The 12,869-nt window shown below is 43.3% G+C and overlaps 2 protein-coding genes across 15 annotated transcripts in view; one reads left to right on the top strand and one right to left on the bottom strand.

Annotated features, from left to right (window-relative positions):
* The window catches only part of dop1a (DOP1 leucine zipper like protein A), a 214,119-nt gene extending 204,172 nt beyond the window's left edge, over positions 1-9,947 (top strand). For all 7 annotated transcript variants that reach the window (XM_063056554.1, XM_063056552.1, XM_063056553.1 and 4 more), the window contains 3 exons: positions 2,416-2,580; positions 3,583-3,712; positions 9,414-9,947. In XM_063056554.1, coding sequence (XP_062912624.1) covers positions 2,416-2,580; positions 3,583-3,712; positions 9,414-9,719 — 601 coding nt within the window. In that variant the 3' untranslated portion in view covers positions 9,720-9,947. The remainder of the gene's footprint in view (positions 1-2,415; positions 2,581-3,582; positions 3,713-9,413) is intronic.
* Positions 9,948-11,260: 1,313 nt separating this feature from the next.
* pgm3 (phosphoglucomutase 3) overlaps positions 11,261-12,869 on the bottom strand; it is a 44,187-nt gene continuing 42,578 nt past the window's right edge. For all 8 annotated transcript variants that reach the window (XM_063056547.1, XM_063056539.1, XM_063056541.1 and 5 more), the window contains one exon: positions 11,261-12,759. In XM_063056547.1, the coding sequence (XP_062912617.1) occupies positions 12,670-12,759 (90 nt within the window). In that variant the 3' untranslated portion in view covers positions 11,261-12,669. The remainder of the gene's footprint in view (positions 12,760-12,869) is intronic.

Genomic DNA, 12,869 nt, shown 5'->3' with positions numbered 1-12,869 from the left:
ATTTGCTTGTATCCATCTCCTGACTTGTGCTTTTGAATAACCTTTCGCAGAGTGCTTGGGGTGTTCTTTTGTCTTCATGGTGTAGTTTTTGCCAGGATACTAACTCACAAGCAGTTGGACTTTCTAGATACAGGTGTATTTTTACTACGATTAGTTGAAACACCTTGACTGGACGTGGTGATCTCTAACTAATTATATGACTTCCAAAACCAGTTGGCTGCACCAGTGATGATTTGGTGTGTGAATAGGAGGTGAATACTTACACAATCAATTATTTTGTGTTTTATATTTGTCATTCATTTAGATCACTTTGTAGAGATCTGTTTTCACTTTATATATAAAAAAAACTAAATTACAGTAAGTATATGTGTGTGTGTATACGGTATATATGTGCATGTGTGTGTATATATATATATATATATATATATATATATATATATATACACACACACTGTAATTTAGTTTATTTAGTTTTTATTATGAATTACACTGTATGCTGCCGCATAACAAATTTCATGACATATGCCAGTGATATTTAACGTGATTCTGATTCTTTTCTGACACTTTGTCTCCTATAAGAACAGCTTTCCTGACTTCCTATTCTGATGAATTTTCTCCTTGTACTTCTGGAGGGCTGAGTCCCTGGGGAAGGGCAGCCAACACTCTTGATCTAGCCTTGTATGTGAGATTGGTTTCAGGAGACTGATGCCTGGTCCCTGCCCTGTCACCTGTCATTGCTATCTGAAATTTCAACATGAATTTCAGTATTATCTTCTTGGTTGTAAGTTTTGTTGTCAAGACCTCACTTTGAACACGAGTCTTGATAGTTGGAAACAGTAAAATATGTTTGAGGGCAAGCAAACATCAAGGTGTTTAGTGAAGTCATAACATAACTTTAACATGGTGAGAAATACAGTTTGCTTCCATTAAATTGGTTACCTTTTTGTTAATCTAATGCACATCTGGGTGGCAGGGTGGGGATGCATCTCCTTCAAAGGAGGTGTTAGGTGCTCCTTCCCTCCGCTGGCGTGCAGGTCACCCTTGGGCAAGGTGTGGCACCTGCTTAGCCCCTCGGTCAGGGTCATGTGAAGCCAAGGGAGCAGGTGGTGGATGGTCGTGTGAGCAGCTGGGGAATATCACAAATTCTGGTTCTGCGACTACTGATGCCAGGCAGACAATCCCTGAAGAGCATTGATAATGGCTGGGGTCACCCATCTTCAAAAGCTACTGCCCAGAAGAAATCAATGGCAATCCACTTCTGTAGAAAACGTTAACCAGGAACAATCATAGTCATAGTCATAGTCATACTTTATTGATCCCGGGGTAAATTGGTTTTCGTTACAGTTGCACCATAAATAATAAATAGTACTAGAACCATAAATAGTTAAATAGTAATATGTAAATTATGAAATAAGTCCAGGACCAGCCTATCAGATCAGGGTGTCTGACCCTCCAAGGGAGGAGTTGTAAAGTTTGACGGCCACAGGCAGGAATGACTTCCTATGACGCTCTGTGCTGCATCTCGGAGGAATGAGTCTCTGGCTGAATGTACTCCTGTGCCCATCCAGTACATTATGTAGTGGATGGGGAACATTGACCAAGATGGCATGCAACTTAGACGGCATCCTCTTTTCAGACACCACCGTCAGAGAGTCCAGTTCCATCCCCACAACATCACTGGCCTTACGAATGAGTTTGTTGATTCTGTTGGTGTCTGCTACCCTCAGCCTGCTGCCCCAGCGCACAACAGCAAACATGATCGCACTGGCCACCACAGACTCGTAGAACATCCTCAGCATCGGCCGGTAGATGTTAAAGGACCTCAGTCTCCTCAGGAAATAGAGACGGCTCTGACCCTTCTTGTAGACAGCCTCAGTGTTCTTAGACCAGTTCAGTTTATTGTCAATTCGTATCCCCAGGTATTTGTAATCCTCCACCATGTCCACACTGACCCCCTGGGTGGAAACAGGGGTCACCGGTACCTTAGCTCTCCTCAGGTCTATCACCAGCTCCTTAGTCTTTTTCACATTAAGCTGCTGATAATTCTGCTCACACCATGTGACAAAGTTTCCTACCGTAGCCCTGTACTCAGCCTCATCTCCCTTGCTGATGCATCCAACTATGGCAGAGTCATCTGAAAACTTCTGAAGATGACAAGACTCTGTGCAGTAGTGATTGCCCACATCATACAACACAGTACATTAATGAACAAATGAATACACATTAGCACTTTGCTAAAAGAACACTTCTCTGTTGGAAAAAATATTTTTCTGTGTTAAAGATTGTTACACTGCTCTAGGATACCGCAAGTTGCAACCAAACACTGGAGCTGTGACTGCAGACTGCCACAGCCAGCAACAGGGAGCCCAGGGATAGTGTAGACATTTACCATGTTCAATCATTTCTACGTTTCAGGACTGCAGGTCCATCTGTATCTGGTTTGGAAACCACCTACATGGGCGGCAATGGTTTCTCAACTTCCTACAACAATCAGCGCTGGCTTGCTCTCTACCTCTCTGCGTGCAAATTCTTGGATTTGGCACTGACCTTACCTTCTGAAAGCCTTCCCCAGTTTCAGATGTAAGTAAGCAGCGAAGCATAGCTTCCTTACAAGCACACAGACTTGTCTTCTGTATAAATTCCATATACATATGGGACAGGTGGCGGAGGAGGAGTGCCAAGGGCAGGGGATGGCACGGGTGCAGACACGCCCAGCCCTGAGACACCAGGCAAGGTCATTTGATTCCAACATGGTCCTACACCTTATTGTTTGCCTGCATTTCACATTCCCTGTAACTGTAACACTTCATAATGTACAAGTAGCGCAGCCTCAACCTACTGAGTGCTTCCAGCAGTTTCTGTTTTAATTCCTCAAGAACTCCAGAAATCTTATATCTGATTATTTAAAAATCCTGATAATTCAGCAATCAGGCTTACCAGATGAATTTTGTTGATGTCACTCCCTACTCCCTGGGACGCTAGTCCCTCCCACGCCCCCCTGCTCCCTGCTCTCCCCAGGATGCCAGTCTCCCCCCCCCCCCCCAACCGCTCTCCTCCCTGGGACACCAGTCTCCCCCCCCCCCCACCCGCTCTCCCCGAGACGCCAGTCCACCCACTCCCTCCACACTCACCAGGACCCTCTAATTTCCACAGCAATAGATTGGAATCATTTGATAATTTCAGTATTTTCAATGATTTTTCAGCATCGATAGTTCCTTGATCTATCTCAGTGAACACTGAAGCAATTATATGCAAACAAATAGTTGATAAAGGGATTTATTATGAGAAAGGTAAATCTATCATGACAATCAGAGCTGGAGTCTACATATAATTTGAGACTTCTCTCACCAAACTATTAATGTTATTGCCAGTAGTATCCCGTAGTTCTCTCCTACCACAGGTTTACGCTGTAGAACCACAGTTCTCTGCGTAATCAAAGTGTGGATGTTGATGCAAGTACTCACTACTGTCAGGTACTTCTGTTACCGCCGCTCAGTATTTTTAGAGCTATTTGTCTTCTGTGTGCCTTGGGAAATGTTTGAAATACATATTTAATGGACTGCGTTGGCTCACATTGTTTAGGTATCGTTGGGCTTTCATTCCGGAAGTATCTGACGATTCTGGGCTAGAGGTCCGCAGACAAGGAACTCACCAACGAGAATTCAAACCATATGTGGTGAGGTTGGCCAAACTGCTGAGGAAAAGAGCGAAGGTATTTTCTTTCTTTCTGTGCACTTGCATTCTTCCCCATTCCTGCCGAAAGCACTTACTTGGGTTGGTTTGGATGGGCCCTGTTCAGTAGCTGAGACTTCTATTCGCAAAATACATTGCACCTGCAACATAGAAACATGGTACTACTCTCAAGAGATCCAGAGATCCAGTTAGTATTTAGCAAAGCGATAATTCCTATGTAACACTTGAGACCTAATTTTGAGAAACAAGGGTCGTCATAGTAGTTTGTTCAGAAAATCGGTTTCAAGTTAATGGCCTTTGTATTTGTCACAAGAGCTAACAAGGCCAGTTCTGAAAGCATTGTCTGATGACTTTTATTGCAAGAGGTTTGCGTATCCTCAATCCCCTTTATCTCTGAGGTATATGGTGGCCTTCCTCCTTATACCTGTTCCCCCCCACCCCAATTTCATAGTTTAATTGTCATCTCACCAAGCCTTGTACAGTTGCAGTTGATGGGATGGAGAGTAAAGTGGAATGATCTGCAAGAAGAACTGGGAGGCAGGAATGTTTCACAGGTATTTGCATAAATGCTGTACATGGATAGAAAAGGTGTAGACACAGACAAATTGAGCTAGCTTGGGGCTTTTCGTGATGTTCCATTTGGACCAAAATAAGGAGTCTCGACCCCAAGCATCCCTTCTACAAGTTCTGCCTGATTCACTAGTTCCTCCAGCAGAACCTTTCTTGCTTCATTAAAAAGGATTGATTTCTTGTTTTTCCTATCTCATACTTACCCTGATCACAGTTCATCTGCCACCCAATGCCCATCTCACTTGGCCTATTCACCTTTGCCCTGTGAGCTTTGCACAGCTTATTTTCCACGGCACAGTTAGGTACATTAGTTATTCAGATGAAGGAGCAGATTCACGAGAACTTATGCTTATAGACCTGTTAGCTTGACGTCGGTGGTTGGGAAGTTGTTGGAGTTGATTGTCAAGGATGAGGTTATGGAGTACCTGGAGGCATATGACAAGATAGGCAGAACTCAGCATGGTTTCCTTAAAGGAAAATCCTGCCTGACAAACCTGTTACAATTTTTTGAGGAAATTACCAGTAGGCTAGACAAGGGAGATGCAGTGGATGTTGTATATTTGGATTTTCAGAAGGCCTTTGACAAGGTGCCACACATGAGGCTGCTTAACAAGATAAGAGCCCATGGAATTACAGGAAAGTTACATACGTGGATAGAGCATTGGCTGTTGGCAGGAAACAGAGAGTGGGACTAAAGGGATCCTATTCTGGTTGGCTGCCGGTTACCAGTGGTGTTCCACAGGGGTCCGTGTTGGGGCCGCTTCTTTTTACGTTGTACATCAACGATTTGGATTATGGAATAGATGGCTTTGTGGCTAAATTTGCTGATGATCGAAGATAGGTGGAGGGGCCAGTAGTGCTGAGGAAACGGAGAGTCTGCAGAGAGACTTGGATAGATTGGAAGAATGGGCAGAGAAGTGGCAAATGAAATACAATGTTGGAAAGTGTATGGTTATGCACTTTGGCAGAAAAAATAAACGGGCAGACTATTATTTAAATGGGGAGAGAATTCAAAGTTCTGAGATGCAACGGGACTTGGGAGTCCTCGTACAGTATACCCTTAAGGCTAACCTCCACGTTGAGTCGGTAGTGAAGAAGGCGAATGCAATGTTGGCATTCATTTCTAGAGGAATAGAGTATAGGAGCAGGGATGTGATGTTGAGGCTCTATAAGGCGCTGGTGAGACCTCTCTTGGAGTACTGTGGGCAGTTTTGGTCTCCTTATTTAAGAAAGGATATGCTGACGTTGGAGAGGGTACAGAGAAGATTCACGAGAATGATTCCGGGAATGAGAGGGTTAACATATCAGGAATGTTTGTCTGCTCTTGGACTGTATTCCTTGATGTTTAGAAGAATGAAGGGGGACCTCATAGAAACATTTCGAATGTTGAAAGGCATGGACAGAGTGGATGTGGCAAAGTTGTTTCCCATGATGGGGGAGGTCTAGTACGAGAGGGCATGAGTTAAGGATTGAAGGGCGCCCATTCAGAACAGAGATGCAAAGAAATTTTTTTAGCCAGAGAGTGGTGAATCTATGGAATTTGTTGCTACGGGCAGCAGTGGAGGTCAAGTCATTGGGTGTATTTAAGGCAGAGATTGATAGGAATCTGAGTAGCCAGGGCATCAAAGGCTATGGTGAGAAGGCGGGGGAGTGGGACTGAATGGGAGAATGGATCAGCTCGTGATAAAATGGCGGAGCAGACTCGATGGGCCGAATGGCCGACTTCTGCTCCTTTGTCTTTTGGTCTTATGCCCATGCACTGATCCTTGTCGTACTCCAGTAGCCTGTCATCTTGTAAATAGCTTGTTTACTTGTAATGTCTCTTTTGTGTCTAGTCCTTTAACAATGCACTCAGCACTATGAGCCTCATCTTTGGGTGAAATCTTATGTCTTAACATCTATATACAGCTCATCCATTGATTGTCCTGTACCCAACAGGTGTAACGTAGAAAAGCTTCAGCATAGTAAAGGGCCTTCGGCCCACAATGCTGTACCAAACATGTACTCATTTTAGAAATTACCTAGGGTTACCCATAGCCCTCTATTTTTCTAAGCTCCACGTACCCGTCCGGGAGCCTGTTAAAAGACCCTATCGTATCCGCCTCCACCACCATCGCCGGCAGCCCATTCCACACACTCACCACTCTCTGCGTAAAAAAAAACAACTTACCCCTGACGTCTCCTCTATATAGCTATATATACCAGCGTCTTGTATAGCTGCAACATTACCTCTTGGCTCTTAAACTCAATCCCATGATTGATGAAGGCGAATACACCGTATGCCTTCTTAACCACAGAGTCAACCTGCTCAACTGCTTTTGTGTCCTCTGGACTCAGACCCCAAGATCCCTCTGATCCTCCACACTGCCAAGAGTCTTACCATCAATACTATATTCTGCCATATTTGACCTACCAAAATGAACCACCTCACCCTTATCTGGGTTGAACTCCATCTGCCACTTCTCAGCCTAGTTTTGTATCCTATCGATGTCCCGCTGTAACCTCTGACAGCCCTCCACACTATCCACAACACCCCAACCTTTTGTGTACTTTCTGACAAATGTAACCTTATAACATGGGTTAAGGGGGAAGGGTGAAATGTGTAAGGGGAACCTGAGGGGGAACTTCTTCACTCGGAGGGTGGTGAGAGTGGAACGAGGTGCCAGCACAAGTGGTGCATGTGAGCTCGATTTCAACATTTAACAGTACATGGATGGGAGGGGTATTGAGGGCTGTGGTCCCAAGTGCAGGTCGATGGGATGAAGCAGATTAATAGTTTGGCATGGACTAGATGGGCCTGTTTCTTTGCTGTCATGTTCTATGACTCTAAATCTAATACTGTCAAATACAATTTCCCTTTCAAAAAAAAGTCAAAAACTTTGTTGACTCCACCTAATATCAGTGCTATGTGATCACTTCCCCACATCTGATATTGGCCTCTTGTTCCATTGTACTTCGCCATGTATTCAACCTGAGCCTGAGGCTCCGGAGAGTTCCTGTGCTGTGGAAGACGTCCTGCCTCGTCCCTGTGCCGAAGACGCCGTGCCCCAGCGGCCTCAATGACTACAGACCAGTGGCATTGACCTCACACATCATGAAGACCCTGGAGAGACTTGTTCTGGAGCTGCTCCGGCCTATGGTTAGGCCACACTTAGATTCCCTCCAGTTCGCCTACCAGCCCCAACTAGGAGTTGAGGATGCCATCGTCTTCCTGCTGAACCGTGTCTACGCCCACCTGAACAAGCCAGCGAGCACTGTGAGGGTCATGTTTTTTGACTTCTCCAGTGCGTTCAACACCATCAGCCCTGCTCTGCTGGGGGAGAAGCTGACAGTGATGCAGGTGGATGTTTCCCTGGTATCATGGATTCTTGATTACCTGACTGGCAGACCACAGTACGTGTGCTTGCAACACTGTGTGTCCGACAGAGTGATCAGCAGCACTGGGGCTCCACAGGGGACGGCCTTGTCTCCCTTTCTCTTCACCATTTACACCTCGGACTTCAACTACTGCACAGAGTCTTGTCATCTTCAGAAGTTTTCAGGTGACTCTGCCATAGTTGGATGCATCAGCAAGGGAGATGAGGTTGAGTACAGGGCTACTGTAGGAAACTTTGTCACATGGTGTGAGCAGAATTATCTGCAGCTTAATGTGAAAAAGACTTAAGGAGCTGATGGTAGACCTGAGGAGAGCTAAGGTACCGGTGACCCCTGTTTCCATCCAGGGGGTCAGTGTGGACATGGTGGAGGATTACAAATACCTGGGGATACGAATTGACAATAAACTGGACTGGTCAAAGAACACTGAGGCTGTCTACAAGAAGGGTCAGAGCCGTCTCTATTTCCTGAGGAGACTGAGGTCCTTTAACATCTGCCGGACGATGCTGAGGATGTTCTACGAGTCTGTGGTGGCCATTGCTATCATGTTTGCTGTTGTGTGCTGGGGCAGCAGGCTGAGGGTAGCAGACACCAAAAGAATCAACAAACTCATTCATAAGGCCAGTGATGTTGTGGGGATGGAACTGGACTCTCTGACGGTGGTGTTTGAAAAGAGGATGCTGTCCAAGTTGCATGCCATCTTGGTCAATGTCTCCTATCCACTACATAATGTACTGGGTGGGCACAGGAGTACATTCAGCAGAGACTCATTCCACTGAGATGCAGCACAGAGCGTCATAGGAAGTCATTCCTGCCTGTGGCCATCAAACTTTACAACTCCTCCCTTGGATGGTCAGACACCCTGAGCCAATAGGCTGGTCCTGGACTTATTTCATAATTTACTGGCATAATTTACATATTACTATTTATGGAGCAACCGTAATGAAAACCAATTTCTCCCGGGATTAATAAAGTATGACTATGACTATTTGTTCATTTTAATCCCTCCCTTCTTCAACATTGTTGTTATTTGCTGGGACCATTCTGGAATCTCAGGAACTTTGGAACATAACCATTTATCTATCCATCTTTTAGATCCTTTTGACAGAGTTTGTTGGATTTTAGACTGAATTGAGGCAGAGAATTTTCAGCACATTCTGGGCTTCCACTATCTAGTGTGTAACCTAACTGAGCTGAGTGAAGGGGCTGGGTGTACTTTGGTCACTGAAGCTGTTTCATCCAGCATGCTCTTATCCATTCAAATGGGACAGTGTCTTCACCAAAACAATTTTATTCTAATTATTATTTTTGATTTACAGAAGCTGAATGTGTTAATTTCTTGATATTTTTCACCTGTTTCTAAATGTCTCTGACATCAGACATGCAAGGCCTTTGACAACATGAGGTACAGTTTCAAGCCTAGCTCTCCGCCAGCAGGACACTGGGAACCACGCTGCCACAAAAGCAAATGTGGTTGCAGACATTCCACAACAGGGGAATGCCAGGCAGGGGAGACCCAAGTTCAAACAGGGAGGTGTAGTTTTGAGGATGTGCTGGAAAAAATATTTTGACGCAGGGGATGACAAGGGGTTACATACGTGAAAAGTAAGGGTTGAGGAGAGCTAAGGTTGAAGGGTTTGAGGGAGAATTGTTGTGTAAAGCACCAGTAGTTAAAGTGCGATTTCTGACCTGTGGAAAGTACAGTATGTTACAGATGACCATATTGTGCTCTGACTAGTGTCCAATTAATTTTAAAATTCTGTTGCTCATTTCAGAAGAATCCAGAGGATGACAATTTGGGAAGGAGTCTACCCTGGGCACCAGGCCATCTGCTGCTGACTGTTTACTCCATTCGCAGCATTGAGCAGCTGCTTCCTTTCTTCAATGTGCTCAGCCACTTCTTCTCCAACAAAATCACAGGCAGACCTACTGGCTGCTCAGAGAGCCCAGTCCCATACTCCAATTCATTTTCACACAAAGACGTTAAAACTGAGAGCCAGAAAACATTCTGGAACAAAGCTAGACAAAACATTGAGGAAGTACTAGAGAAAGATTTTTTGGAAGGCATCATAAAGGCCTGACTGTGCTCCACTGGATTGAGGGAATCGTTCAAAAAGAAAATCCTCACCCACGTGTATATTTTAATTTGTATTTAAATAAGGAACTAGAATGTAATTAAATTTTATTTGTACAGCTGAGCTCTGAATGCTGAATTGGGTTATCGTATAATTGGCTCCTATTGATCATGGAGTCTACAATGTAAATTACTGTACTATTCCATTTGGTTCTAAATAAATGCACTGTCCATTTGCAGAATTTTTTAAATCTGTTTTGTCAGCTAATAAATGGTACAGTATAATTCCGGTTGCTTTCCACTACGCTTTCAATTTCAGCATTGCAGATGCCTTTAGGTATGGAATGCCAACTCTTGCAGATATAACTGTATTTGCCTGATACCCAAGTGCAGAATATACTATAAGACCACAAACAAGGGAAAATCAGCAGATGCTGGAGGAACGCAGCAGACCAGGCAGCATCTTTGGGAAAAGAGGGTGAGGGGAGGGGAGGAAAAGGTACAAGGTAGTAGGTGATAAGGTTAAACTGTGAGGGGAAGGGGAATGAGCTGGGAAGTCAATTGGAAAAGGGGAGAATCTGATAGCAGAGGCTAGGAGGCCATGGAAGGAAGGAAGGAAAAGGGGAGGAGCAGAAGATGAGATGAAAAGGGGATATGAGGAAACAGAGAAAAACATCCACCAGAAACATTGTGATCTCTGTGGCCATCCATTTCAATTTTACTTCCCATTCTGACATGCAAGTTCATGGCCGCCTTTACTGACAGAATGATGCCACACTCAGGTTGGAGGAGAAACACCTTGTATTCTATCTGGGTAGCTTCCAACTTGATGGCATGAACATCGATTTCTCAAACTTCTGGTAATTCCCCCCCTTCACCATTCCCAATTCATTCTCACCTTATCTGCCCATCACCTCCCTTTGGTGCTCCTCCCCCTTCCCTTTCTTCTATGGCCTCCTAGCCTCTGCTATCAGATTTCTCCTTTCTCCAGCCCTTTCATCAATTGACTTCCCAGCTCCTTACTTCATCTCTCCCCCCTCTGTTTCACCTACCACCTCTCTTACTCTGACTTATCTCTTTTTTCCAGTCCTGATGAAGGGCCTCGGCCCAGAACATCAACTGGTTACTCTTTTCCATAGATGCTGCCTGGCCTGCTGAGTTCCTCCAGCATTTGTGTGTAACACTACAACACCAACTCACAATCACAACCTAATGCCTTTGTGTATTGTAATCTGTGCAAGCAGAGATGTGCTTCTACAGAAGAGATCAAAGAGCTGCAAAAATGTCAAGAAGCTGCCCGTTCAGGTGGTGAACAATTTATAGCTTTGGTGATTCAGAGGACAGACCTGAAGTATCCCTGTAACTTCAGATAACTTGGCCCTCAGTTTACACTGTGCTCATGTAGTTTTGATGGACTACTGCAGTAAAGATTAAGACAAAGTCAGACCCAACTCCTTTTGGTCTTGTGGACAGCCATATTCTGTTGCAGAGAAATTCACAGCCATTATTTTAAAGACATTTAATTGAGGCAATTACACAGAATAAGGTAAAATTATTAACATTTATTTTTTGCAGAACACACAACTTCATTACAAACAACATAATAAGACAGAATTACACTTAATCTTTATTACAGCAGCTTGATGAGGAACTATAAAATCTTCATTTGTAATCTTTCACTAAATGAACACCAGCAACTGAGAGCCACCATGGAAAAGTGATGGCTTTATTCAGTTAAACCACATTATTAAAAAATGTTGAGTTCCATGGTGATTTACTCCAAAAGCTGTTTTGATTTTGTGAGGTTTAGAATAACAAGATCTAAGGAAATCAAAAGCTTTCATGATAACTGAGCAAAAAAATTCCCATGGGGCAGGAAAATTACTTTAATCACAGCATGATTACATTTATTAAAGAACTCTAGCAACATCAAGTTTATTTTATTTAGCGATACCGTGTGGAATAGGGCTTTCCGGTCCTTTGAGCCACACTACCCAGCAACCCTCAATTAAACACCTTAAACTAATCACGGGACAATTTATAATGACTGCTTTGGACTGTCGGTGGAGACTGGAGGATCTGGAGAAAACCACTCATTCCACAGGAAGGACATTTGAACTGAAATCCTAACTCTGACACCCTGAATTGTACCAGCATCTAGCTAACTGTTAAGTTGCTTTGCAATCATTCTGAGCTTGCAAATGGTTTGTCTACTTGTTAGAAAATAAATATTTAGAGGCAGAAACGAGAGCAATTATTTTCAGAAAAGGCACGCTATAATTAAGGTAAACTAGTACCCAACTTACAGCTTTAGTCCATTTTTAATAACCCATTCATTTGAGAGCGAGGGAGTAAAAATAAGGCAGAAATAGTTTACATGGTAACTAGTTTGCAATATACTAAATTATTTTTAGTTTGTGCTTCTGCCCACCAACACCTTCCTTATGGCAATTTTACTACATATACACACACGTTTAACTATCAAAATAAATCTAATGTGATTTCTGAATTCAGAAAATGTACATATGGTATACAAGTGTGTTCTTTCACTGAGAGCCATAGTATCCCTACAATAGTAAACCAAATTTTATAACTTTCTTCCACCTAATTAAAAGAAAACTTTAAATATTATCTTGTGAGCATCAAGTAGCTATTCACATTTCATTCTGACTTCCCTCAATCCTTAAGCTACCGGTTTGGAGAATGTAAGTACACTCTAAGTAGAAGCTTGGTGAATTTTAGACTTATTCCCTTGCTGTATTTTTACATCCAGACATTTGTAATTAGGATTTTTTTTTTAAATGAGAGCTCTAATATTATTCTGTAATAAACAGAATCTGCAAATTTAGTTTTGAAAGGTATCAGGAATTCTTATGAACCACCACCAGTACCTAGATGTAGTGTTAATATAGAGTTGCACTGGACCGTGCAATACAAAACCACTTCATAGCTTTCTCTTAATGCGGCAATTTGGGTTCCTCTCCCACTCCTCCAGCCATTTTGTACACCAAGAGGCTCACTTCATACGCCAAAGTGTCTGCATTTGCCTGCAATAAATTATACTTTATAAGCATGTGAGAAATATTATTCAATTTATAACGCTTACTTCACACTTAGCAACAAGTCACCGACAGTGAAGTGGAGAATTATCTTTAGC

The sequence above is a fragment of the Mobula hypostoma genome, chromosome 8 (genome assembly GCF_963921235.1).
Source record: "Mobula hypostoma chromosome 8, sMobHyp1.1, whole genome shotgun sequence".
In the NCBI taxonomy this organism is placed as follows: Eukaryota; Metazoa; Chordata; class Chondrichthyes; order Myliobatiformes; family Myliobatidae; genus Mobula; species Mobula hypostoma.
This window is presented reverse-complemented; position numbering and strand designations above follow the sequence as displayed.